Source organism: Balaenoptera physalus (genome assembly GCF_965194825.1).
Source record: "Balaenoptera physalus genome assembly, chromosome: 9".
NCBI lineage: Eukaryota > Metazoa > Chordata > Mammalia > Artiodactyla > Balaenopteridae > Balaenoptera > Balaenoptera physalus.
Genome location: NC_138888.1, coordinates 53,463,752 through 53,488,781, shown reverse-complemented (window position 1 = coordinate 53,488,781; position 25,030 = coordinate 53,463,752). Strand labels below are relative to the sequence as shown.

The following is a 25,030-nucleotide window of genomic DNA, read 5'->3' as shown; positions in this document are numbered from 1 at the left end:
TCCTGGCATATTCTTAGCATTCTTTGTCAACATCGGAGAGTTTTTCAAAAGATAAGATGTCTATTAAATTAGGTTTGTCATTGAATTGCCTTCCCTTTCCTCCATCACCTCTCAACTCAGGTGGAGAAGAAAGCATTTAAAGGACCAGTCACCAGTCTCCAAACCCAGGAACCAAATTAGGCAGGTTTAATTTTATTCCTGTCACCACCAGTTTAGCATTTTAAAGGTTCTACAATAGGTGAGTCTCCTCCCTCCCCCTTTCCTAGCCCACCTGTACCTTAGGCCTCGCAGGTGCTTAAACATCCACGAGGATTCCACACTCAACAGAGAGCCAAGTTCTGGTTTTGCTGTCTGCGGGAGCTGAGGTCCGTCTGTGGGCTGGCATCTGCCAGGTTCCCAGCTGTGTGTAAGATCCAAGTATGGAAGGAGGGCCCAGAGAGATGAGCTTTCTGCTTCCTGACCTCTGGCCCTCAGCTTCCTCGGCAGGAAAATAAGATGTTGGGCTGGGTCTATGGTCCTCACCGCCGTTAGCATATGAAGTCCCCTTTGGAGCAGAACTGGGGGATAGGGGACATCTTTCTGTCTTTAAACAAATTACAAAGGTCCTACTTTTTTTTTTTCCCCCCCTGCTCTCTGTTTGGCAGGGAGTTCAAAGGATTTCACTATTAATTCTGTCTCTTCTCTCCTAACTCACCCCGGCACATAAAAATCAAGCCTCCGCAACCTCGAATCTTTGCTTAGGAAGGATGGGAAGAAACCATCAGTCCCATTTTTAATAAGAAATCATTCTTCCCCGATCCTTTGTTGAACACTCTGGGGTTTTAGGGAAGCAGAGTGTGGCAGGCCCAGCCGTGGGGCATTTTTCCTGTTCCGTGGGGACGGCTCCTGCCCGTGCGGGCTCTCCTGGCCTCACGGCTGCTCTTCCGGGCTGCTGCTTCTCATGGCTCACCTTTGTGTATAAGACAACTCGCCCCTCTTTCATCTCACGCTTCTAAAACATCCTCTCGACAACCATCCTTTGTATTTCCACCTTGGATCCCAGCTCCCCCCCCCCTTCAATGTGGTTTCTTCCTCCCACTGGAAGGTGAGAGAAGCAAACTTCTGCCCTGAGGTGTTGCTTCTCCTGTGTGGCAGCTGCTCCTCCTCTGCCCTAAATGAAGAGAAGAGGTAAGAGGAAGCCGAGTTTCAGGATGGACATCTTTCCCGTTGCTTTCTTTCTCCCTTATTTACAGCCCATATTTTGTCTCCTGTTAGTTTGTTTTATTCCTTTGTCCCACCAAATGCAAGACTAGGAAATGTTTTCTGCATTCAGAAATGATCTTCCTTCCCGTGTCCTTCCCCATAGCCTTTTCAGACATTTAAATCCCTCTCTTGCCTGACTGTTGGATAAAATAGATACATGATTAGGAAGAAACACCGACATAGGAAACCCACCTTGGTTTCCCCACAAATCACATAGAAATGATTGTAGTTGCTGCTGTTGTTTATGAAGTGGGTGGATGTCAAACTCAATGAATAAGTTTAAATAAAATATGTAAATGATTCAATAAGAACACAAGTGTCCGTCTGAAGGGAAGGCTGACAAGACACTTAGGTATGATGAGACACAGGTGGTTCTGTAAATACTGAGACCTCGGACATTGTGTGGGTTTTATAAAGTCTTCTAGATGGTGCTTACCAGTTCTTTATTCCTAGGAAGGGGAGGGAGCTCGGCTTTGGTTTTTCAATTTACTTAATTTTTGTTTCCCTTATTTAAGAATTCAAAATACTGACCTCATTTCAAAACACCCACAGCCCCCTAGGATCACTGTCCCGAGGTTTAGGCCGTGAATACGTTTGTCCAAAGTGTTGGAGCCGTGAGCTGTGTCACGGGAAGGAAGACTTGTGCTATTTTTAAACTGATGCAACCCATCATTGAAACATATCATATACATATCATACCAGTGACACACACGCTGCATTGTAACATGGCATGTGTCATACATACATTCTCTCTCACTCACACAGATCCCTGCCCTTCTTGTCCGGCTTTTAAAAAGGCAGGCAGCCAGCACACTGAGCACAGAGATTTGAGTTGAAAAGGCTGTTAAAGTGTAAAAACCAAGTGCCCCTCTAGTGCTCAGTCAGCGTGGCTTTGAGACATGTGGGAGGGCTTCAAAGCCGCAGTGCCCCTCTTTTAGAGCTCAGGCTTGCAGTTGGTCCCCAAATGTTTACCAGCATGAAGATGCCTGACTTACAGGAAGTGGGAAGTGGGTGTTGGGGTGAGGGTGGGGAGTGGGGAGAAGAGGGTGGGGTGTTCTCTTCATGTGGTTAGTCTGTCATTGACCTTGTCTGGGTAGAGCAGGAGTTGAATTAGAAAATGAAAACACGTTTCATCCTAGGCACATTTCATCCCATTTTCTACTTTCCTTAGGAAAAAAAAATTTTTTTTTTTTCCCAAGTGGAGTCAGGTCTCCAGATTTGGTACTCAATTTCCCTTCGTTCTGCAGTAGTCTTCGCCCACACTCATCTGACCACCTACATTGCAACTCCCGGGCCACCGAGGACTGGGCCGGCCCGGTAGCTGAGACTGAGTATTATAGGCTTGTCAAGCCGTTGTGATGACACCATCAAAGGGAATAGTTGGGAGTTTCTGAGAGCTGAGCTGTTGGGATCATTCATGATTTGCTGCCATTGTGAACACTTGTAAGGAGAGAGCTCTGCCTGAGAAACGCTGATTAATAAAGGTAACTGAGGTTGGCTTTTTTTTTTTTTTTTTTTTTGGTGTTCTAACAGGGAGGGAAATAATATAGTGACTAAAAACGCATCAAGGTATTACTTAGAAACAAGCATTTTGAGACTTAAGATTGCAGACAGTGGCAGCCTCAGATAGCTCTCTCTGCACAGCTGTACCAGTACTGACATCTGCCTGCTTGTCAGCATTCTAAACGCCAAGCTCTGGCCTTCTAGAAGCGGGGAGTGAAGTTTGGAAGACCCCTTCTTCTTCCCCCTTAACACTTTTGTGCTGGACATACCTCGATATGACTGTATGAACATGCTTTTCCTTACGATGGGGACTGCTTCCTTCCTTTATTTCTTCTTCCTTTTTTGCAGCTTTCATGTTAAATTATATTACGGCCTACCCTTGACTGCTATGATTGCAATAAAAATGGTTGGGTTTGGTGCTTTTGGTATTATTGGAAGGATCTTCTAGTCCAATTCTCTGTGTGTCTCTTTTCCTTAAAGCTCTACTCCTGGCCTTCTCCAGCTCAGCTGGAGCACCTGGAACTAATTTTAGGGTTGCCTGGCTAAGTCCCACACTGGTATTTGAAGTTTGCATCCTCCTTAGACTCAAGCCCATTTCACCACCTCTGAAGGTGAGTGCAGGCTGATATCAATTAACAGAGAGTTGATTCACTGGCATCTTCCAGTCATTAAAGTAAATATTTGGTTTAAAATAGCCTCTTCCCACCTCAACTCTCCAACTTTTGGCCCCTTCCCTTACTCCACCGTGGTTGACTCACCAGCGCTTGCAGGGTGTATGTGGCCTAAGAACAGCGTTTGATGCTAAAAGGGAAGTGAAATACTCTTTAACATCTGCAGGCGAGACTGTTTGAACAGCAGGCCAGCCTTCAGTATGACTACATTGTTTTTTTGTCCATTGTGGCGCTGACTCAGCATCGGTTAATAAGCCCTCTTGAGAAGGCTGGATTTCTCTTGTTTAATTATCATCTTGGAGCTTTCTGAGAACACTTTAAGGAATTGTTCATTCAGTTTTATACCCCTAGCACATCTACCAACTCAAAGTCCTGTTTCCCCTGGGTGCTAGCGTCCCCTCTGGCATAACATGTAACCACAGGTCACCAGGCAGTGAGCGGGGAGTGTATTACTTATGTCCCCTAGTGGGAATTTAATTGTTCTGTACTACAGAGATTGAGGAAGGATTTTAGACACAAATACCATTTCCTGGCAAGTAATCTTTTACTTCCCACCTACTCCCCCCAAAAAAAAATTCTAGAAAAGTTTCCTAAAAGAGAGAAAAGAAATTTTAAAGATAAACAGACATGTTTTTATGATCGAGTTGGGCTTTTTTTTGCTTTGTTTTGTTTCTTCCTATAAACAAATACTCACATGTCCACTTCACTGTATGACTAAGTTGGTATCGTTAGGTGAGGACTGGGTGTGTGTACGTCAGGGTGTGCACGTCTGCCAGGACGTGGGTGTGTAGGCACACGTGTATTTAAAATGTTAGGGAAAACTTTGCAGCCTAAGGTTGAAGGAGAGAGATGATTTTAAAAACCACCACGTATAGAAGGCAAGCAGGAATAGTGGGAGACTTGTGTTACAGTGACCTAAACAGTCCTTGTAATGGGGTGTCTGCTCTAAATGGACCCTTTGCATCCTTGTTTCTCTGAATTAGACGATTCCTTGCTGAAGGCACAAGACCATTGAAGGAAGTAAAGCATCTGGTTTGTTTTGTAATGAGAAGCAGGAATGCAAGGTCCACGCTCTTAATAATAAACAAACAGGACATTGTATGCCATCATCACAGGATGTCCTTCCTTCAACAGAGGGCTGACTGGGGCTGGAGGAAAAGCCGGGCAGGGCTCCCAGCGTAGAGCCCCACTAATTACTGCCTTCGTCTGCCTTCCACTTGCAGCGATCAGTTCCACATTCCCTTTAACTAGGAAACGATTAATGCTCTACACTTTGCAAACACACTCCTAGGAAGTCTGCCTGTGGGTTTGGGGGAGGAGAGAAAAGGCAAAGAAATTTTAATCTGTAGGATTATACCTTTTTCCTATTTCCCTATTTACTAAATAATTGAAAGAGGGAAGTCAGTTCTACCAAATATGAGCGCCCTTTAGTTAGCAGGAGAAATGGAAGCTTTCAAGTTTGCGGGGAGAAAACGTGTATTTCACAGGCAGTAGCTTGGGGACTAGACAGCTACATCTTATTCCATTCCATGCAAAAATCATTGCTCTTTTCACGTGATCTTTTCAAGTAAGTTTTGTGTGTTCTGTAACTGGATCTGAGCCGAGGAACTCAAATGATTTTAGGTCATTTTTAGGTTTCCCTGAATTTAAGGAATGTGCGCCCCTTTATAAAGCCGCAGCAGGAAGGAGGGCGGTCTGGAGTCTTTAGAATACAATACAGCCCGAGTGAACGCTGAGGTTAAGTGCCCTCAAAGGGAAGTCAGAAGATTCCAAGTAAATGTTGAAATTCAGATACGGAGGGAGGAAGCTCTGGGCGCTCGCGGGCTGGGGGAAAGCCCTGGGGTGAGCTCTGCACGGCCCGGCCAGGTGTGGCCACGCCCCCACTTCGGGCGGCTGGTAGGAGTGAATCACGAATGGGAAATCTGCGGCAGGGAGGAGGAAAGGGCCGAGCCGCCGGCCGGGTTAACACAGACTGAGCGTGCTGCCGTGACACTCGGCCCTCCAGTGTTGCGGAGAGGCAGGGCAGCGCGGCACCTGTCCGCGCCGGGAGTCGGGACACGGGCGCCGGCCGCCGGAGGAGAGGGGCACCGCCGCGGTGCGCGCCAGCCCTCCGCCGGGAGGGGACGCGGAGCACATGCGGACTGTGTAGGCATGAGCGACACTTATCTCAGATGTTGGATATTTGCTTGGAAAAACGTGTGGGTACGACCTTGGTAAGGAACTTGATCTTGTTTTTCATTCTGAAATTGATCTGAAAACTTTTTTTTTTTTTTCTCTTGGCTAACGTAGTCGTAGTAGAAACCAGAAGGGCTTCTGCTTTAGGGCGCTTAGTACTGTCAAACATTTATAAGACTTTTTCCTTATGAATCATTAACCCTTTCAGTTCTAGGCATAATTGTCAGTTCATTGAAATTTCGGTAGTGGCTCCCGCCCACACCCGTCCAACAAAGTAACTATTCCGCGTTGGCTTAAGTTTAAATTTTGGTTTTATTTTAACACTTATTTGGCATCGTGACTGTACATGTTGCAACTACGTAGAAATAAGCACGTTTGTTTAAATCGTGGCTGAGGGAAAGACAACTTCGCATCCGACTTTTTTTTTTTTTTTTTAAAGAGCATCATATTTAGGGAAGAAATAAAAGAATGGAAAAGCCACCCTGAAGGACTTGGACAGTGTTATGTTTACATTCTAACAAGGACGTGTTCTTACATGGAAATGATACCCACGTTCCTACTTCTTCCCCAGCCCGTCTGTATGCGAAAACACTGCAGACGTTGTTTACCTTTTTTTTTCTCTCTCTCTTTGGAAAGCACTTTTCCTGCGTGTGAGGGGGGATTTGCGGGAATACCCTTATCAGTTTATGAGTGGAAGCAGAGCTTGTCTTCTGAGCCTTCTGTATTTGTTATAACTTTAGTTACAGTAAACTGTAGCCCATCAGTGACTTCTGGGAATTGGTACACTTTCAGATTTAAATGGAAAGTGCTATTTGTAGCTGAGGGCTCCTAAAGGAATTCTCTCCAGGGAATTCTATTGAACAGTTTTATGTTTTGTTTTTACTTTTTCAATTTGGCGTCAGATGCCCACAGTCAAAAGAAACTGCGGGGAGTTGCCCCCCCCCTTCCGCCCCCATCTTTCCTTCTCTTTTCCTATGGTCCAAATGATCTCGGAAAAGCTGCAGCTCAGTGATGCTGGCAGGATGCAGCCCTTTTCAGCCTTCCCTGTGAGAGGATGAAAGAGATCGCGCTGCAGAGGGGGGGGAGCGAGTTGTTTTGAAAGTTGTTTTGAGTTGGGAGCTGGTGGGAAAGTTCAGTCTTCCCCATTTGGAAAAGGCAGGCTGGGTTCCGCTCCTGCACCACACGCGCTTTCCATTTTTAGCTTCATTCAGAGGCAGACAGAGCTCCTTCCTCTTCCTCTCCTTGTTTGTGACACTTTTCTGAGGCAGCTTTTCCACAGCGCTGAGGGTCTGGCGGCCATGACCCCAGGCGTCCTGGGACAGAGGACTAGGCGCCCCCACCGTTTTTCTGCCGTGAGAGGTAAAGCCAGGGATTGTTTGGAGGTGGTTCTTTTCTTTTCCTTTTTTCTTTTTTTCACTTTGTCCCCCAATGTGGTTGCCACACTTTTTTTTTTTTTTTGACTAAGGATAGCATTTAAAAACCTTGCTTCTCCAAGGCAATCTTTCTACGGCTTTCTGGCTCTTACTCAACTGTACCAAGCACTCTGCATCTGCTTTTAAAGTCTTCAGACGACTGTATTAGTCATAGCCTCTCTCGGAGGAGCCACAGGACAATGGGGATTAAAGGCCTTTCCTTTCTCTTCCAGGCTGCCCCTAAGTGTAACTCCAGTGCTGTGAAGGTTCCAGGGTTGGCAGAGGGGACTGAGGGGACCATGAAAATGGATATGGAGGACGCGGACATGACTCTGTGGACAGAGGCTGAGTTTGAGGAGAAGTGTACATACATTGTGAACGACCACCCCTGGGATTCTGGCACCGAAGGAGGCGCTTCGGTTCAGGCAGAGGCATCCTTACCGAGGAATCTGCTTTTCAAATATGCCACAAACAGCAAAGAGGTAAGCCTCTGGTTTCTTGCTGAAGAAGATTGGCACCTGACGCCAAATCTCCCTACTTGCCCTTGAGGCCTCGTATGTCTGTGAGAATCTGTAAGTATCAGTAAATAACTGATCACTTAATTCACTTCTTTCATTGCTTTCTCTTACCCAAAGTCCATCCCTTCTTATTCCTCCAGCTCTCGACTGTTCCATACGAATTAGTAAACTGAAATCTTTTGGCAAGTTGACATGTCTTGGAAAAGCCGAATTGCAGCATGGGGTGGGTGAAATTGTCAGCAGCTTTGAGAAAGTTTTCTGGCTATTCTGGCCCTCGTCCCCCAGTATACTAGCTTTTGAGGGAGAGAAACTTTTTCTTAGAAAAAATGTTTGACATGTTTCTTTTGTCTCTTTTTGGTCATGAGATGGCTTTATTTATTTACTTTTTTAACGAGCCAGCTTTATTAGCTGGGTTTCTAAAATTATTCTCAAAACCTTGACGTGTTTATGAACTGAAGTGATGGTATAAACCGAGAAGAGTTTCATGTAAAAGTGCCCTCTGTCCGGATGACATCAGAGCTAACCCCTGTTTATCTGTGGCAGCTCCTTTACTCTGACCGGGCTGGCAGGCCAATTTCTTCTTGGCCTCTGAAGTGGGTACACCCTTTGTTGTTTCAAAGGGGCTGAAAACCCAAACTTGGAATGAGCAAAGGATTTGTGTTTACCCTTTTCTATAATGATTGTAGCTAGGCGTAATGTTTGGCTGTGAAATAACTTGCAGAACCACCTCTTGTTTTGAGAATTCAGCTACTGCAGCTGCTTTCATTGGTCTGCTGCCTGCCGGGCTGAGCTGGAGGAATCCACCCCTCCACAGCCCTGCCATCACAACCATTCCCACAGGTCACTGTCCGTCCTATCACTGCCTTCAGAAAGTCGCGAAAAGGGGGTCATTTGCTGTAGGAGCCCAGAATTCTATACTGGGACTATTCATTACAACCATGTCAAATCACTTTCCTCCTTCCCTAAGGAACAGCATTTGAAGGAGTTGAGAGCCGGTTTGGGAAATACTTTGTCTCTTTCCTGTTTGTGTATCTGAATTCAGTGTTTTTGGTGAGGGGGTGACACAGCTGTCTAAAATTAAATAGAGCAACTCTGCGTTGGGTTTCATTAAAGCTCAACTTTTTTTTTTTTTTTTTTTCTTTTTTTCTTTTTTCCTGCTGGGAGAGAGGAGGCTGATTTCATAAAAAGCAAAATTTAAATTGTATTTTTATGTGAACATTACCAAAAATTTCACGCCAGAGATCGGCCTTAATTACACCTCTTTCTGAAAGTAATGCCCTTCTCTACAGAAGGTCTCTTAATATGTGGCCCATGGAATCAGTGTAGGATTTGTTTGGGTATTTAAGGTTTGGCTGTGGCTTTGTAAGGTGGAGCATTTTTTCCCATATCAGATTTGACCAAATATTGATCTGCTCCCAGGTTTCAGTTGTGCTGTGTTGCCCCATCCAGCCCCTTGGGGTTGAAATCAAGACCTCCATTCTGTGGGTCAGCCTTGCCTTTAGTTCTGTAGTGTTCTTACCCTCAGTTCAGCTCTTAGCTTAAGTTTTTCAATTTTCATCATTCTATGTAAAATCATAGCTAAATAGAATAATGCCCTTAGTCCAAGGTTCAGAAAGATAGTCACTTACTTAAGGTATATACTTAGAGCCAGAGCCAGGACTTGGAGCAAAGTTCTTCAGACTTCCCCAACCAATGCTACTTGATTGTGCTACACTGGCCCCTCTTGGTGTCACTGTGGTTTTATTTATCGTCTTAACATAACTTCAGGACGATCATTTATTAAGCTTGTCTGGTGTTTTTTTCTCTGAATGTGTAACTCCCTATTTCATGTATTCAGCACCCAAAAAGCATACAGTGCCTGTATTCCTAAGGAGGGTCCTTAAAAACGAACCTAATAAGAGATCAGGTTTCTCTTATTCTATTTTCCCCTAGAAATGCTTGAAGAGAGCGGTATATCTGTAGTCCCTCATCATAAGAGCAACCAGGAAACCAACTTAAATGTAATACTGTCTTAAGCTCTCTCTGGAATGTGTACCTGTTATTCTGTTTCTCCCTCCTTCCTTTTTGCACTTTGGGGAAGGAGAGGTCCCTCCAGGTGGTGAAAGAGAACCGTGGAATTGAGCCATTGAGAATATGAGAGCTGCACACCAGTTCTAGAACAGAAATCTTCAGGATGGGTGAAATGTTTACATTATCATTATTCAGTTAGTTCTTTCAGTCCCACAAGCCGTGGAAAGAGGAAAAAAGCCTTTGTACGTGTAGTTTTCATCTGACTGATTTATCTTGCCCTTCTTTAAATGTTTTCATTTAAGTAGCAGAAGATGTTACATTATGTACTGATGTGCTGACATCCTGGGGATTTTTTTTTTTTAGCAAGACCATTTTTCATTATGAATTTGTGCTATGTGTCAGCACCTTTTTTCTTTTTGGTTTAAAAACAAAACATACAAACCATATTTCTGATCTTGACCCTCATTTTTAGATTTGGTTTAGAATCATTCTGCACCTTTAATGAGGCTGTTCTTACTTCCTATTTCCAGAACTCAAACCAAATATAGACATACTATTCAAAAAACTTTTAAAACTTTTTAAACTGCTGGGTTATTCTTTTAGGGGGATTTTCCCCTTGACCTCCTGAAATAATCTTCTGTGAATACTTGAATACAGAAAGATCGATTTAAACACTTCTGTTCTGGAAGCAGGAGCCTGTACTGAGGTTGCTTGTGTTGAATTCAGAGGCTCTGTGGCTCTGAGCCTGACCTCCAGAGTTGTGTGGCAGTGAAACGTCAGGCCGAAGATGGGGACTCAGTGTCCATTTTCATTGAAGTCCATTATTAAGCCATCTCTAAAAAGTATCTTGCCATAAGTGCCATTCCCTCTTCATGCTGCCTTTTATTGTGGAGACCATGTACCCAGGCATTGCCGCATTTCCTTTTATATGAAGATAATTAAGAAGGAAACTTTCCTAAAACATGGCTATCCACTCCACCCCGTTTTTTAAAAAATGGGGTGAAGTACAGGCTGAAGTCTTGATCCACTACAGAGCTCTAGTCATCTCAATGCAACTATCCTTGTATTCAAAATAGAATTTTAATCGAATGAGTCATTTTTATGGAGGGAGAGGGGAAGAGGTAGCTAGTAATTTAAATGATATTAATATAATTTGGGGTGAGGATGTTTATACCACATTTAGACCTGAATGATGTTTCTGCTTGAAACTCACTGCGATGCATGTGTATTCATATATTCTAAAGAGGGAATTTGCTTTCAAAAAAAAAAAAAAAAGCACATTTATTCTCCTTACTATCAGACTTTCATTCAGCACCCCCAGTCCACCTGTACTAAGTTGTGACATCTTCATTTTGTAAAATGGAAAACAAGCCCTGTTTTTTGTCTGCAAGCCTTGGACTTCAGGGTATGTTCTGTAACTGAGGCCACTGACAGGTCTGAAGGGGTCAGCCCCACACGTAACACACAGTGGGGAGGAGCAGGCAGGCGGGGAAGTGTTGAGGCCACTGTCCTCTCGCTGGTGGGTTTATGGGAGGCACACAGCAGTCCGTGCCCAGCGGGGATGCTTTAGGACCCTGGTCAGTTCCAGTGAAGTTTCCTTCCTGAACTAGGTGAACACATTCTTAGTCTTTTTAACTCTGGGAAATTCAAGGCACATACCAGGTTCCCCTGTATCATAGGCTAGCTCCAAGGATAGAACTTTGTTGGCTAAGATTCACATCTGCATCTTTCCAGGGCCAGAGGGAGAAGTATGACTTGGTCTCCCACTTCCCACGAAAAACTACCCTGGTTCCGATCCCCACTCCGGTTACCTGGCTGAGCACTGGAATCTTAGAATTAGAATCTTAGAGTTGCAGCTCTTATGTGCTCTTTGAATAATGTCTCAGACATGGATTTGAGGTGAAGGTGCTGATTGTGAGATAGGGTGCTGGACTGGGAACAGATAGAGATGGTATATAAGCTACACCGTTCCTTCCAACCTTGAAATTCTATGATTTTCTGTCTATTTATTCATATGTGTGAGTTTATATGTACCCAAAGCTCTGTGCATCACACAGCTTAAAATATTAGGGTTCTGTCTCACTTGCAAAGATAATCTAATATTGAGGCTCTTTTTATTTGTTTGGGACTTGAGGATTTTCACAGACCTCCCTTTCCTAACAAATTATTCTCCTGTCTGGCCCGCTGAGTTTCATTTGTAAGGTTATCGATGGCAAGAGCTACTTCCAGTGCTGTCATACAGCTTCCCCAGTGACTTGCCTATAGCTGTGCTCAAAGGTGTCAGGTGGCTTATGTCTACTGCAGATTCCTTTGTGGGAACAAAATGCTACTTGACTTCTTCTGGACCGTAAGAAAATGGTGTATGGTTCTTAGTGTAAGATTGATAGCTGAATACCACGAAGCCCATTGGTTAAAAGAATGGCAATTCAGAAGAAAAACCCTGGCCTCAATGTCATGCTGCTTGTTGGTAATCAAGCTCTGACCCCCAAGACACTGTCTGCAAGAGACTATAATTTAAAACAAGGTTGATAAACCAGTTGAGTACCTTTTTTAAAATTACTGCTTTAAAGTGGATATGTTGAAAATATCAACTGCTAATTATTGGCTCACCAACAAATGACATTATTTGTTTTTCCTGTTTGTCATTTTAATATTATGGAATAATCACTCAGATATGAATGCCAAATGATTTGCGTCATAGAAGCCAATTCCATGCATTTTTCAAATTAGTTACTTTCAATAATATATCATAAACAATGAGCCTCTGAATAAGTAAGTCTACTTAAGCTTTAGGATGTATTTTTATCTCAAGACTGTTCTGAAGTACTCCTGTCCCCCAGAGCTATACTGCCAACATATACCAATAACGATGAACTGTTATTGAAAGGGCAGATAGATGTAAATGAGGCAGAGGAGGAGGATGAAATGAACATCTGCTTTTTTCAGCTCTTGCCAGAAATTCATAACGGGCCAAAAATAACACTAGCTCACCAACCTTGTTTCAACTTGTGTTAGGTATAGGAAATTTTCTTTTTTTCTGTTTTTCCAGTCTGGGTATGCTCCATTGGCTTGTATATTGAATACTAAATTTTTTTTAATTAATTCTTTAAGTCACGTACATGAGAAAGCCTAGTCTGTCACAAGCATGTAGGTATGCTTATTCCATATTCATTTAAACGGAGACAAATTATTGATGAGATTAGTGAGGTGTCAGTGTATATCATAACCAAAATCTTAGATTCCACTGCAGACATTTATTGCTTCATGTATTTGGGCCTTACCATTTCAGGTACACAATTATAAAGGAGCCACCAGGGATAATAAAAACTGGAAATAAATACGTTTTACCTCCCTTCTTGGTCCGTATCAGTAAGGTATTCAGTAAGTGGTTTGTAGGCTGTTTGGAGCAAAAAGAAAATGAAAAGAGGAAAGTGAGTGAATAAAAACCAAAACAAAATGTACTGCAAAATGTCCTAAGGGACTATTACAGAGAAGGAGTTCTTTTGAATTGCTTCCTGATTCCTGGTTGGTGACTTTTTTTTTCAAACCCACCCCCCCCAAAGAAATTTACGATCAAGGAGGAACTGGTATAGTTAACGTGTTTCTTTAGCAAGGCCCTACAAAGTCAAAATGTGTGATCCATCCAAGTCTGAGAAGGTCATTTCCTCAGATCTTAGAACCCACAGCTCTCCTCGGTATAAATTCCACTTCAAAGGAAGACTTTTGACCACTGTTGAGCAGAAGATGCTAGAGAAGAACAAAGTTACTTGAAAGAATTCCCTTCTATTAAAGAGAACTTACAAGTTATAAGAAGAAAAAAAAAAAAAACCCCTCATCTGGAATGAAAAAAATATAATATGTTTTGTTTCTGGTTCCTTAGGCCTTTGTGGAACAACCAAAGAACATTATTTTGGTTTCTGAGGTTAAAACTATTTTATTCCCCTTAAGCACACTGTGTTTATGGCTTGAGGGAGAAGAAGAAATAGGAAACTAGGAGCGGGCTGAAGTGGTCTAACCTTGACTGTCTAATTGTGCAGTATCTGAAACTCGTTCTAAAATGGAATGGTTACCCTCTCCGTTCTCGCATAAAAAGTATTAATTAAAGTAAAATAGAGGACCCTCAGTCACCAGAGAATTAGACTGTTTTATACTTGGTTATGTATTTGCTTATGATCTGCGAGTTTAAAAGATGGTCTTCCCCAAAAGTCAAGCTCGTTGTTAATTATGTAGGCACCATTAATGTCTGCTCTCCATAGTACAATTTCATCATTGTTGGTTATATTACCATTTGACAATTCAGTTCATTGAAATGAAAAGATCAATGAATATTTTACAGTTGAACTCATTGTTTCATATGTTTTACCCCCTTTAGGTTATTGGAGTGGTGAGTAAAGAATACATACCAAAGGGGACACGTTTTGGACCTCTAATAGGTGAAATCTACACCAATGATACAGTTCCCAAGAACGCCAACAGGAAATATTTTTGGCGGGTAAGTAGGGAAATTTTTCCAGACTCATTAAGTATTAGGGGAAAAAATGAAACTAAAATTGCTGGGTCACTTCCTTTTTCAACGTGTCCTGGGGCTCCCCACAAGTATTCAGGGTCCCCATGGACATAGGGAATTCTAAGCAATCGTGATGAACCTGGTTAAATGTTTGGCCTGGGAAACACAGCCTGTAGGTGGTTAGGGATGGAGAGATGGTCTATATGTGAATCTTAATTTTTGCAATTCATAAGAGCTTTGTGATGAAAGGAAACAGTTTGCTGCTTGCTTCAAGGGTAAGTTCATTTGCATTTCTGTGCAAGGAAGTAGTAATGAGTCACCAAGCCTTAGATTTCACCCCTTGTTGATTTCTTGCTGACTTAACTTTAATTGAATGGACAAGTAATCATAAATGAATTACCTCGAAAATAAATGCCTTTAAGGAAGGATGGGTAGAAGATGGTACTAGGGGAATGAAGATGGACCACAAGACTCGTCCTGTTTCAATGCACCTGTACCATGAAACTATTGGGTTTGACAGTACGTAAGTTACTCCCATAGTGTAAGGGAAATGCTTATAATCATTCGGGATGATAAACTTTCCTTTAACATCCAAAGAGTCTGGCCAATACAATTTCCTTTGGAATATCACAGTTAGAAGGGATCTCACAGGACTTCCGTGGTGGCGCAGTGGTTAAGAATCCGCCTGCCAATGCAGGAGACACGGGTTTGAGCCCTGATCCGGGAAGATCCCACATGCCGCGGAGCAACTAAGCCCGTGCACCACAACTACTGAGCCTGCGCTCTATAGAGCCCGTGTGCCACAACTACTGAAGCCCATGCACCTAGAGCCCGTGCTCCGCAACAAAGAGAAGCCACTGCAATGAGAATCCCGCACACCACAACGAAGAGTAGCCCCCGCTCGCCGCAACTAGAGAAAGCGCACGCAGCAAGGAAGACCCAACACAGCCAAACATAAAAAATTAATTAATTAATTAATTTTAAAAATAAAAAAGGACCTCACAGGTGAACTAATTAGATGGAATCTTTGAGTAAAGACCCTGGATTAGGATGAACAGAGAAAAAATTGGACTGCTTTCCATTTTCCCATAGATCTCTCTGGGATACTTGGTTTCCTCAATTAGAAAATAAAGCTACATTTACTAAATTTAAAAGCAATTTTTTACATACATACTTGCATAAAATGTACATGATTACTGGGAAACTGTTACTAAAATTCTTTTAAGAAACAGCTGCATGGTAGCAACAAAAATTGTATTATACTTACTCTGGCCAGATTTACCTAGAATGCTTGTATCATTTGGACGAGTATATTTATAAAAGACTTCTATTTGGGGATCACTCAGAAGCTGTTCCTAAGAAACAAGCTTTTTTTTTTTTTAATCTGGGAAGTTTTGTGTTTTAAGAAATGTATTTTACTATTTTCCAAACAAAAGAGATCACTGAGAATTTTTCACTTTGAGTTCTGTGCTCACAATTTTTATTTAATAATTAGTCATGCTTAAAATATATTTAATAGCTGACTAATAATGGGCAAAATGTAAGCGAGTTCATTTTTCCCTTTACTGCCAATAAGGTCTTCTCAGAAGCGAGCCATAGACACGTGTAACTCTTGGAGTTGAAGGTCGGAATTAAGAAAATCCAGCATAAGTCTCGTTAATTCATGATCCTTTTGAAAAAAATGACAAGAAATATTTAAGAACCTCCTATCTCTGTCCCAGTTCCCTGGTTCATTGAAGATTCACTCTAAGTAGCTGAAATGCTTTCCTTGGGAGGATTTATTGAAATCGGTCCTTCACATGCAAAGGATATTGTAGGAGATAACTTCCCACATGTTGCTAAAAGCATCCTGATTTTGCTGGCAGGAATATGAACATCTGTTGTGAGGAAAGAAAAAGTTTCATGCAAATTACACAGTCAAAGAAGAGAAGGGATGTTCAAGTTGAGAAACCAGTGACATTTCTTGTAACTGTGCTATGAGTCAGCACGTTTTTAATCTTCTCGATAATATATGGAAATGTAGTGAGGGTGATAGGGAGCAGTGTTCATCTGACGTATCATTATTTTATTTTCTTGTGGGTGTGGGTGCGTGTGTGTGTGTGTGTGTAAGACTTCATGGCATCGACATTTCTGTTTTTAAATGAGGATACAGTAAATTGTAGTCCGTGGAAGGCTGACTGGAATCAACATACCCGTAGCTTTAGAAAGCAGTTTCCGCCCAGCGAAGAGTGCAAGAGCGATGGAACCCCGTGTTCCTGGAAGTTTGCACATCAGAGTAAACAAACTTGAAAACCCCTCTTGATAGCAGAATTCACCCGGCCTTGTTCCATTTTCTCTTAACAAAACACACCGCAAAAGCTCTCACAAGCTGCTTTGATGAAGCCACATGTATTTCCCCCTTCACAATTTACAGGAAGTTACTCTTAAAAGAAAGTGATTCTGGTGTTTACTGCCCGTGTTAAAGGGACAGAGTTCCTTTTTGTCTGATAACATTTGAGCGAAATACAGAAACACTTTAGAGACTAACATAGCATGTGACTAAGAACAAAGCAATAACCTGCTGTCCGGTTAGAGCAAAACTTCTGCTATGAACCAGGCCCTATGACTTGGAACCTCTAAGTTGCAGGTAACCAGGTATTTCTTATATATATGTAAGGATCTCTTAAGTCTGAAGACGAGTTGGGTACATCTTAAAAAAGAGGGAAAGAGAGAAACTTTCTGTGGAAGGGTAAGGCGTTTGTTTATAAAGTTGTTTATAAAGTTTCAGTAAGAACGTATACTTTAATTTTTCCTATTCTTACCTCTACCTTTTTACCGAGTGGCCTGAGGGTATCTGTTAACCAAAAGCAGTATTACTCTAGGGCAGACTTTGAATTCTTCATTTTGCATTGCCTTTAAAGAACAACATGGTTTCTTTCTGTTCTTTTACCAAAAACTCGAACCCTATGGCTCTGTGAGTGGTGTTTTAGCCCAACCTCCTCACAGATAAGAGGGTTCCCTCTCCCCTCCTCTGCCTTAGAAGAAAAGTGCAAGGCCGAACACGTTTATCAAGAGGAAAAGTGACTTCTCAGTAGACTGTCTGATGCTGGCTTCTGTCCCAGTGTTCACTTTGTTATGGCAGGTGAAGTTCACCTTGGCCTCACCCAGCATTTCCACAAAAAGGCAAGCTTCCAAGTATTCATATGAACAAGTGTTACTGCTGGACTTGGAGGCTTGGGGGTGGAGGATGTTTGCATAGTTTAAGCCTTGGGCGGGGGTGTAGGAAACGGCAAGTACAGAGGCCATAGAAAAAGTTGAGAGACTCGGTTTGACGTACTCAGTCGGGTTGGTCTAATACCCAGTGACTCAAAGCATTAAAAGTCTGCGTGATCGCAACTCAAGTTAGTGGCATTGCCTGTGTGCCATTCACTGTGGTAGCAGAAACAGTACTCGGTGGTTGTTTAGTCCTTCTGAGGCAGCTCCTTAAATGAAATCTTGTGTTTCACTCTTCTGTTACTTTTCCTGTTAGTTTTCCCCAGAAGTGAAAAGACACTAAAACTGAAATGGAAAAGGTAACTGACAAAGTGTGCCTTCCCTGTTTCTGCCCTTATTTCGGCTGATTCAAGACAACTCCGGCTAAACTGATTTCCTTTTCTAACCAGGCAATAAGGGACCAGAAATCAAACCCGGTATTTGCTGGGTTTATTCTCAGAGGTGCCAGGGAAGCTTTTCGTTGCTTTGGGGCTTTCTTTTCCATGTCCGTCTTCTCTTTTGGGCAGATCTATTCCGGAGGGGAGCTTCACCACTTCATCGATGGCTTTAATGAGGAGAAGAGCAACTGGCTGCGCTACGTGAACCCAGCACACTCTGCCCGGGAGCAGAACCTGGCCGCCTGTCAGAACGGCATGAACATCTACTTCTACACCATTAAGCCCATCCCCGCCAACCAGGAGCTTCTTGTGTGGTATTGCCGGGACTTTGCGGAAAGGCTTCACTACCCTTATCCTGGAGAGCTGACAATGATGAATCTCAGTAAGTGGATTACAGAACAAAAAAATTAGAAATGCCAGTAATGTCAGTTCTGCCCCTTTGCGCTAATAACATGTTGTTTAATTACATGGCTTCATCTGATGGTCCAAGTAGGTGGCTTAAACTAGGGACTGGGAACAGGAAAACAGCTTTTTTTAGTCTCTATTCCCTGTAATGAAACTTGATCATTTAAAAAATACTAAGAGCTACTTTGAATGTTCAGAAAGTTACAGGAAGAAATATATGTTCAATGCTAATCTATCCAAAAGGGGGCAGGTAGGATTATAGTATAATAGAGATTGGTTCTGACATGCCAAGGATGCAAGGTATAGTTCCTTGTTTGTGGTAATTTGTCAGTGCTTAACATGTACATTGAAATATTGTAGCGATGCACATTTGGTTATCAAGTTATGGTCTGATGTGAAACGTAAAAGGTTGTTTCTAGAAAAACTCGGAGCTGTAATTTTTCAAATCTTATTTGAATATGGATAACCCTAAAGATTTTATATCTTAGCTTCCTTCCTAATGGTAAAAACCTAATTATCTGATCTCCTGATGAGTATTACAGTAACCACCTATCACTTTATCTTAACAAATTCTCAGTTCCTTAGGTTTGCAAGCTTTTACTTTTTTATTTGCTTAAAGTTGGCTATCATGACCTCTCTGCAAAACCCTACTTCATTTTAGTCATTCTCAAGTGATCTCTATGAATGATTTAAGATTTACCATAAAATTCCAACCTGTTGTAACTACGGTTGTATATTCTCAGACTGCTAAGTTTTAAAGCAGTTTTTTAAATCAGCTCCTTCTGGTTTAAAAGTTTTGGCCTCTAAATTCTGAAATTTTTGTAACCTTTTGTTTTGATCTCATCTCCAACCTAAGGAGAAGTTGCAAGAACAGTACAAAGAATTCCCAGAGACCCTTTACCCAGATTCATCAATCGTCCATATGCTGTCCCACTTGCTTTATCTGGAGGCTAAATTGTTTTAGTTCACACTTTGTCCTTTGAGATGAATGTTAATATTAACATAAATTAGAATTTGACTTAAACTTTAGGGCCAATTATTTATCCTAGTCAGGTATAATCCAATTCTATAGCTATTTGGTGCTCATCCCACACTGTCTCGTTTACTTTTGCTCTCCCTGTGATCCCAAGACTATATTTGCAGTTTTCTGAAAAGCTGGGGCTATAAAAGCTTAAGGACCTCCACCATAAGATCATCTTTAAATTTGTGTTTGTGGTCCTTACATACACACATATAGTGCACCTTGAGCTTCAGGAAGAAGTCTTAGAATAGTTGGAAACAAATTGGCTTTCAGCTTGAGCATGGTGGGTATAATCAGGTCCTGGCCAATGGTGGCGGTTCTTTTTCCTTATCTCTCTTTAGCGCTTCCAAGAGTCTCCATCATGTCACTAGTGCCAAGCATCCCAGGAGCCCTTCAGCTGTTTTACCACCTGTAGGTGCCAGGCCCAGTGGTAAAAGGCAACTTATATTCTGGCAGGACATCTCCCAGGAAGATGTGCTGCTTCCTCCTGACTTTCTCAGCATAGCTGGTCACTTCCTCTTGAGGGTCTCCTCCCATTCCTTGAGCTTCATCATTCACGGATTCAGAAAAAGACTTTGATTTTTTTTTTTTTTTTTTTTGAACAGTAACTCCATTTGAGATGACCCACCCTGGTGACTTTGCTCCAACCACAAAGAAGTTTTTTCACATACATCCTTTACCTCCTGCCAGTCAAAGAAAGGCCTTAAAAGGCCTTGCATTTATTCAAATGCTTATTCTTTGTGTTCAGAAGCAACTGTCACGTATACTATGAAATGACACCTTTGTTCCCTCAAATATCCCTTTCTGTTTACGCAGAATTTTTTCTAAATGGTGGTTTAGAACATTTTCAGGGACCCATTCATTGTCCAGTATTCGTAGTAAAGAATGAGAGTTAACAATAGGCAGTCACAATAAGCCAAGACTCCAGTTGCCTTGTGAAACCAGTTGTCTTAGGTGTGGTAACTGATGATTGAGATGCTGATCAGGAAAATTTCCACTGTTTCATCAGGCCTAATAAGTAGATTGTGTCTTCACACGAGTTGTGTTGGGTTCCATGCTTCAAGCACAATGGAGGCTTGTGTCAGAATCTCCGTGGGGGCTTTAAAATGGCAGTGATAGTTCAACTGGTAGAGTTTTGAGGAGAAGAGATTTGAAGAAAACTGAGGTAAAGAAAAATAAGTAGCCAGAAATCATAAATAGGCATTTTTTAAAAACCGAAGAAAAGGAATAGGAACTGTCAGGTTTAACTCTTACCCCTCCCAAGTTTTTTTGGTAGTTTTTTTCAATCTATCTAACTAACCCATCTAGAAAACAGTTGACCAAATTATAGACTTCTAAATGTTAATCTGCTTTCTCAGTTTCAGTTGAAAACAGACTTTGTTTTGCCTACTGCAGAACTTCTAGGTTCTTTCTTGTAGTCTTGGGGGTTCTTATTATAGATCGAAAATGTGAGTCGGCATAATTAAGCCATTCAGAGCCTTCAGAAGCAGTTCACTCTTGAAATGACTCCGTCCGCCTACAGCCATTTAAGATTTAAGAACAAAAACAGATCTTGATTTTCTTTTTCATGTTAACTCAAGCTGCTGCTGAGTGGGAGAGTCAGAAATGACACCAGCTCCACTGATTACTCAGCTGCTGAAGGATGGTTTTTTTAAATGTACCTTTTCACATAGACTCCATGATCACCACCTTAGAACACCTGAGGGGGGCTGACGTTGCCCTCCGGATATTGTTTTGTAATAAGAAATAAATGTATTTTTATGAAGGCATAAGAGATATCGAACATATATCATGGATTTACTATATGCTAGGCACACTGCTCAGTATTTTGCACAGAAAATTATAAATTCCGACTTTCTGGTTTGTTGGCCCAATCGTTAGCTTTTTTTTTTAAGTTTTTTTTTTTTAATTAATTAATTAATTGATTAATTTTTATTTTGGCTGCACCGGGTGTTAGTTGCGGCATGCGGACTCTTAGTTGTGGCATGCAGACTCTTAGTTGCGGCATGCATGAGGGATCTAGTTTCCCGACCAGGGATCGAACCCGGGCCCTCTGCATTGGGAGGGCGGAGTCTTTCCCGCTGGACCACCAGGGAAGTCCCCAGTCGTTAGCTTTGTGGTAGTTCAATAATCGGATTATGGAGGTGCTCAGTAAGAACACCAGACTAAATAAATAGTAGGGACAGTGCTACGGACGGACTTAAACTTTTTGCTTATGGCTTTAATTTATTGGATTTTAGAACCAAGACAGTGTTGAAGCCAGTGAAGAAAGTTAGGAGACTTAGATGTAATTTGCCACATAAAAATGGCAGAAAGTTATGATGGTGAAGTTTCTGTATTTTCATTTTTTTTAGGGTGACATCTTTCGGTGGATGCCTCCAAATCATTGTTTTTCACCTCAAAATTCCCTCCTGTGGGTGTGAGATGCCTTGCCTATCAGCTTTCCAACTTAGTTGTCTCTCTTCCTTTACCATTTCAGCTTTAAAAAACAAAAGTGACAATTTGAACTTCCTGCCTGCTGAGCCTCACTGAAAGACTGATATTGGCCTGATAAGGGGCTATTTATTTTGGTTTAGTGGCTTCAGAAATCCCTCTCCCTCAACAAGCTTTCCATCACTGCCCCCATCAGCATCTTCCCTGATAGTGTCTGGGCTGTGTTTATTCTGGGGCTGCTGGCTCACCCAGGAGTAACTGATAACAGCCAGAAGAGATAACATTCTCTGAGGGGCTCTCAAACTGGAATCGAATCCCTCAAGCTTGTCAGTCTAGAGAATGGATTTGAAGAATTCAGACTCTGGAGTTCCACAGAGTTCATTTCTAGACCTATCAGGTATCAAGCCTGGAGTTCCTTGTCCGTTAAATCGAACAGGGACTTTTTTAAAGACAGTGAATGATACTTTTACAGAGGCTTCAGCCCAGTCCCCCAAGCCTGTCCTCTTCTGAGGCTAAGGTCACGAGGTCCCTGCCTCTCCTGGCATCTACACACACCGACAGCTGATGCCTACGCCTACGGCAGGTGTGCAGGCTGGAGGAGTTGCCCTCCAACAACCAGAGCTCCGACTAAGCAGCATGTATTTTACTTGTGGTTTCCAGGGAAGGCTGAGCAGCGAGTGTTTGGTTTTCCCTGCTCTGGCTGGTGTCTTCCCGAAGGCATCGTTTGTTCTGTGTGTTTGGAGGGGCAGTGCTGGCGATGGCCTGGAGAGCCTGTCCTCTCATTGCTGCTGTTCCTAAACAGTCTATTTACCAAGTAACAATATGCCGTCTTTTGGAATACATGCTTTCATCTTTGCTGCCTGTTTTCTTTGGTGCTCTAAGTAATTGAACTGGCTCAGGAAGTGCCAGTTGTGGTTTGGCAGTGATGCCTATGTCACGCCTTGTGATTCCAGGGGACAGCATTACTGGGAGCCTGGTTAGACCAGAGCCTCAGTGAAATTCTGGTGTTGTCAGCAAATGGAGGGGAAGGGGTGGCATCACGTTGCTAATCTGTCTGTTTGGGAGAGGCAGTTTTAACAGGGTTTTATCAAATTCGTATTAAACAAGAATGGAGGCGAAAACTGATGACTGCTTATTACTTGAAATGAGTCTTAATCTTGCACATCTAGTTTGCAGGGTGTGCTGATTTCCTTTAGGTAAACCGTGAACATGAGAATGACTTTTATTAACCTGTGACACCCCGTCCCGGTACTTTTCCACACCATTTTCATGGAGGCTCTCCTACTCTAGGTCGAACAGGACTGTCCTATCATGAGGTTTTTACCATTGGAAACAAAATAACACAAACGGTGCTATTCGTTTTATCGATGCCCCCAGTGACCTGGTTTTGCTGAGAAGGAACTGGAGTGGCGAGAGCCTTCTAGAATAAGTGGGCGTTGAGATGCCAGGTGTCCCTCTTGGGGCAGCTGGGGCTCAGGTCTGCTCAAGGGGAGAGCAACTTGGGCTGGGCAACGTCGCTCCGATTTTCTGTCTGCCTCTGAGTAATCACACTTTCTTTATTTCAGCGCAAACCCAGAGCCATCCAAAGCAGCAGAGCACTGAGAAACATGAACTTTGCCCAAAGAATGTCCCGAAGAGAGAGTACAGCGTGAAAGAAATACTAAAATTGGACTCCCACCCCTCCAAAGGGAAGGACTTCTACCGCTCCAACATTTCACCCCTCACTTCGGAAAAGGACGCGGATGACTTCCGGAAAAATGGGAGCCCCGAGATGCCCTTCTACCCGCGGGTGGTGTACCCGATCCGGGCCCCTCTCCCGGAAGACTTTCTGAAAGCTTCCCTGGCCTACGGGATGGAGCGGCCGCCCTACATCGCGCACTCCCCCATCCCGTCCTCCACGACGCCCAGCCCCTCGGCGCGCAGCAGCCCGGACCGGAGCCTGCACGGCAGCCCCGGGAACACCGTGTCGCCGCGGGCCCCCGGCTCCCAGGAGCACCGCGACCCTTACGCCTACTTGAACGCTCCGTACGCCGCCGCCGCCGCCGAGGGGCTGGGCCCCTACCCCGGCTACGCGCCGCCCCCGCACCTGCCGCCCGCCTTCATCCCTTCCTACAACGCGCACTACCCCAAGTTCCTGCTGCCCCCCTACGGCATGAACTGCAACGGCCTGGGCGCCGTGGGCAACATCAACGGCCTCGGCAGCTTCGGCCTCTTCCCGAGGCTGTACCCCGTGTACGGCGGCCTCCTGGGCGGGGGCGGCCTGCCTCCCCCGATGCTGGCGCCCGCCTCCCTCCCCAGCTCGCTGCCCTCGGAGGGGGCGCGCCGCCTGCTGCAGCCCGAGCACCCCCGGGAGGTGCTGGTGCCCGCGCCGCGCAGTGCCTTCTCCCTCCCCGGGGCGGCCGCCAGCCTGAAGGACAAGGCCTGCAGCCCCACCAGCGGGTCCCCGACGGCCGGCACCGCCGCCACGGCCGAGCACGAGCACGTGGTGCAGCCCAAAGCTACCTCAGCGGCCGCGGCGGCCCCCAGCGGCGGCGACGAGGCCGTGAATCTCATCAAGAACAAAAGGAACATGACCGGCTACAAGACGCTCCCCTACCCCCTGAAGAAGCAGAACGGCAAGATCAAGTACGAGTGCAACGTCTGCGCCAAGACTTTCGGCCAGCTCTCAAACCTGAAGGTAGGCCTGGCGTGGGCGGCCCGATGGTGCGGGGGTCTGTCCCCGGGAGTGCACGACGCTCGTGGGTATTTAGTTGGTCTCCCGCAGGTAATAAATTGCCATTCCACAGTGTGAGACCCGGGCTGGGCATGGTCGATGCGGCTTTGCTTTTGCCTTTGCCTTTGCTGCTCTGGCTGCACCGCTTGGGACACGTTGCTTCCCCTCTCCTGAGTGTCTTCTGAATGATAAACACGTGGGGTTTGCGCTAGAACATCAGTTTCGAGTCCCTGCTTAGCCCATGACTTTTGTTCCTTTAGCTCCAACACAACAGAGTGTTCTGAAAAATCACATCGCGGTTTGATTTGTTCTAAGACTTCACCTTGATGCTTTTCTTAAGAGGTTTGCATTCTAAATGCCCGAGTCCTTGCACGGGAATGTTCGCTTTTGCAGCCAAGTGACAGCCGAGCTAACGTGTGTAGCTTCTTCCCAGGTCCACCTCAGAGTGCACAGCGGAGAACGGCCTTTCAAATGCCAGACTTGCAACAAGGGCTTCACTCAGCTCGCCCACCTGCAGAAACACTACCTGGTACACACGGGAGAGAAGCCACATGAATGCCAGGTGGGCAGTGTTTTCTGGGTAGAACTTTCGACCTTTGTAGACAGTGTCTCAGGAGTCGCCCTCCCATCATCCCATAGCCCATAGTTTAAACCAGCGCAAGAATTCCGCCTTCTTTGGGCTGCTGATGAGCGGAGATGATGACACACCAGCTTCCAGTGGTTGGACAGTGGTCTGGAAGGGAAACACCACCCCATGGGCAGTGCGTTCCCATCGCTCTATTTGCCTAACA

The 25,030-nt window shown here is 43.9% G+C and overlaps 1 protein-coding gene across 5 annotated transcripts in view; it reads left to right on the top strand.

Annotated features, from left to right (window-relative positions):
• Positions 1-932: 932 nt before the first annotated feature.
• The window catches only part of PRDM1 (PR/SET domain 1), a 31,287-nt gene continuing 7,189 nt past the window's right edge, over positions 933-25,030 (top strand). Inside the window, exons 1-6 of one of the 5 annotated variants that reach the window (XM_082475155.1) lie at positions 933-5,629; positions 7,237-7,485; positions 13,904-14,023; positions 17,797-18,049; positions 23,092-24,203; positions 24,673-24,801. In XM_082475155.1, coding sequence (XP_082331281.1) covers positions 5,588-5,629; positions 7,237-7,485; positions 13,904-14,023; positions 17,797-18,049; positions 23,092-24,203; positions 24,673-24,801 — 1,905 coding nt within the window. In that variant the 5' untranslated portion in view covers positions 933-5,587. The other 4 variants (XM_082475159.1, XM_082475156.1, XM_082475157.1 and 1 more) reach the window with 4 other exon arrangements.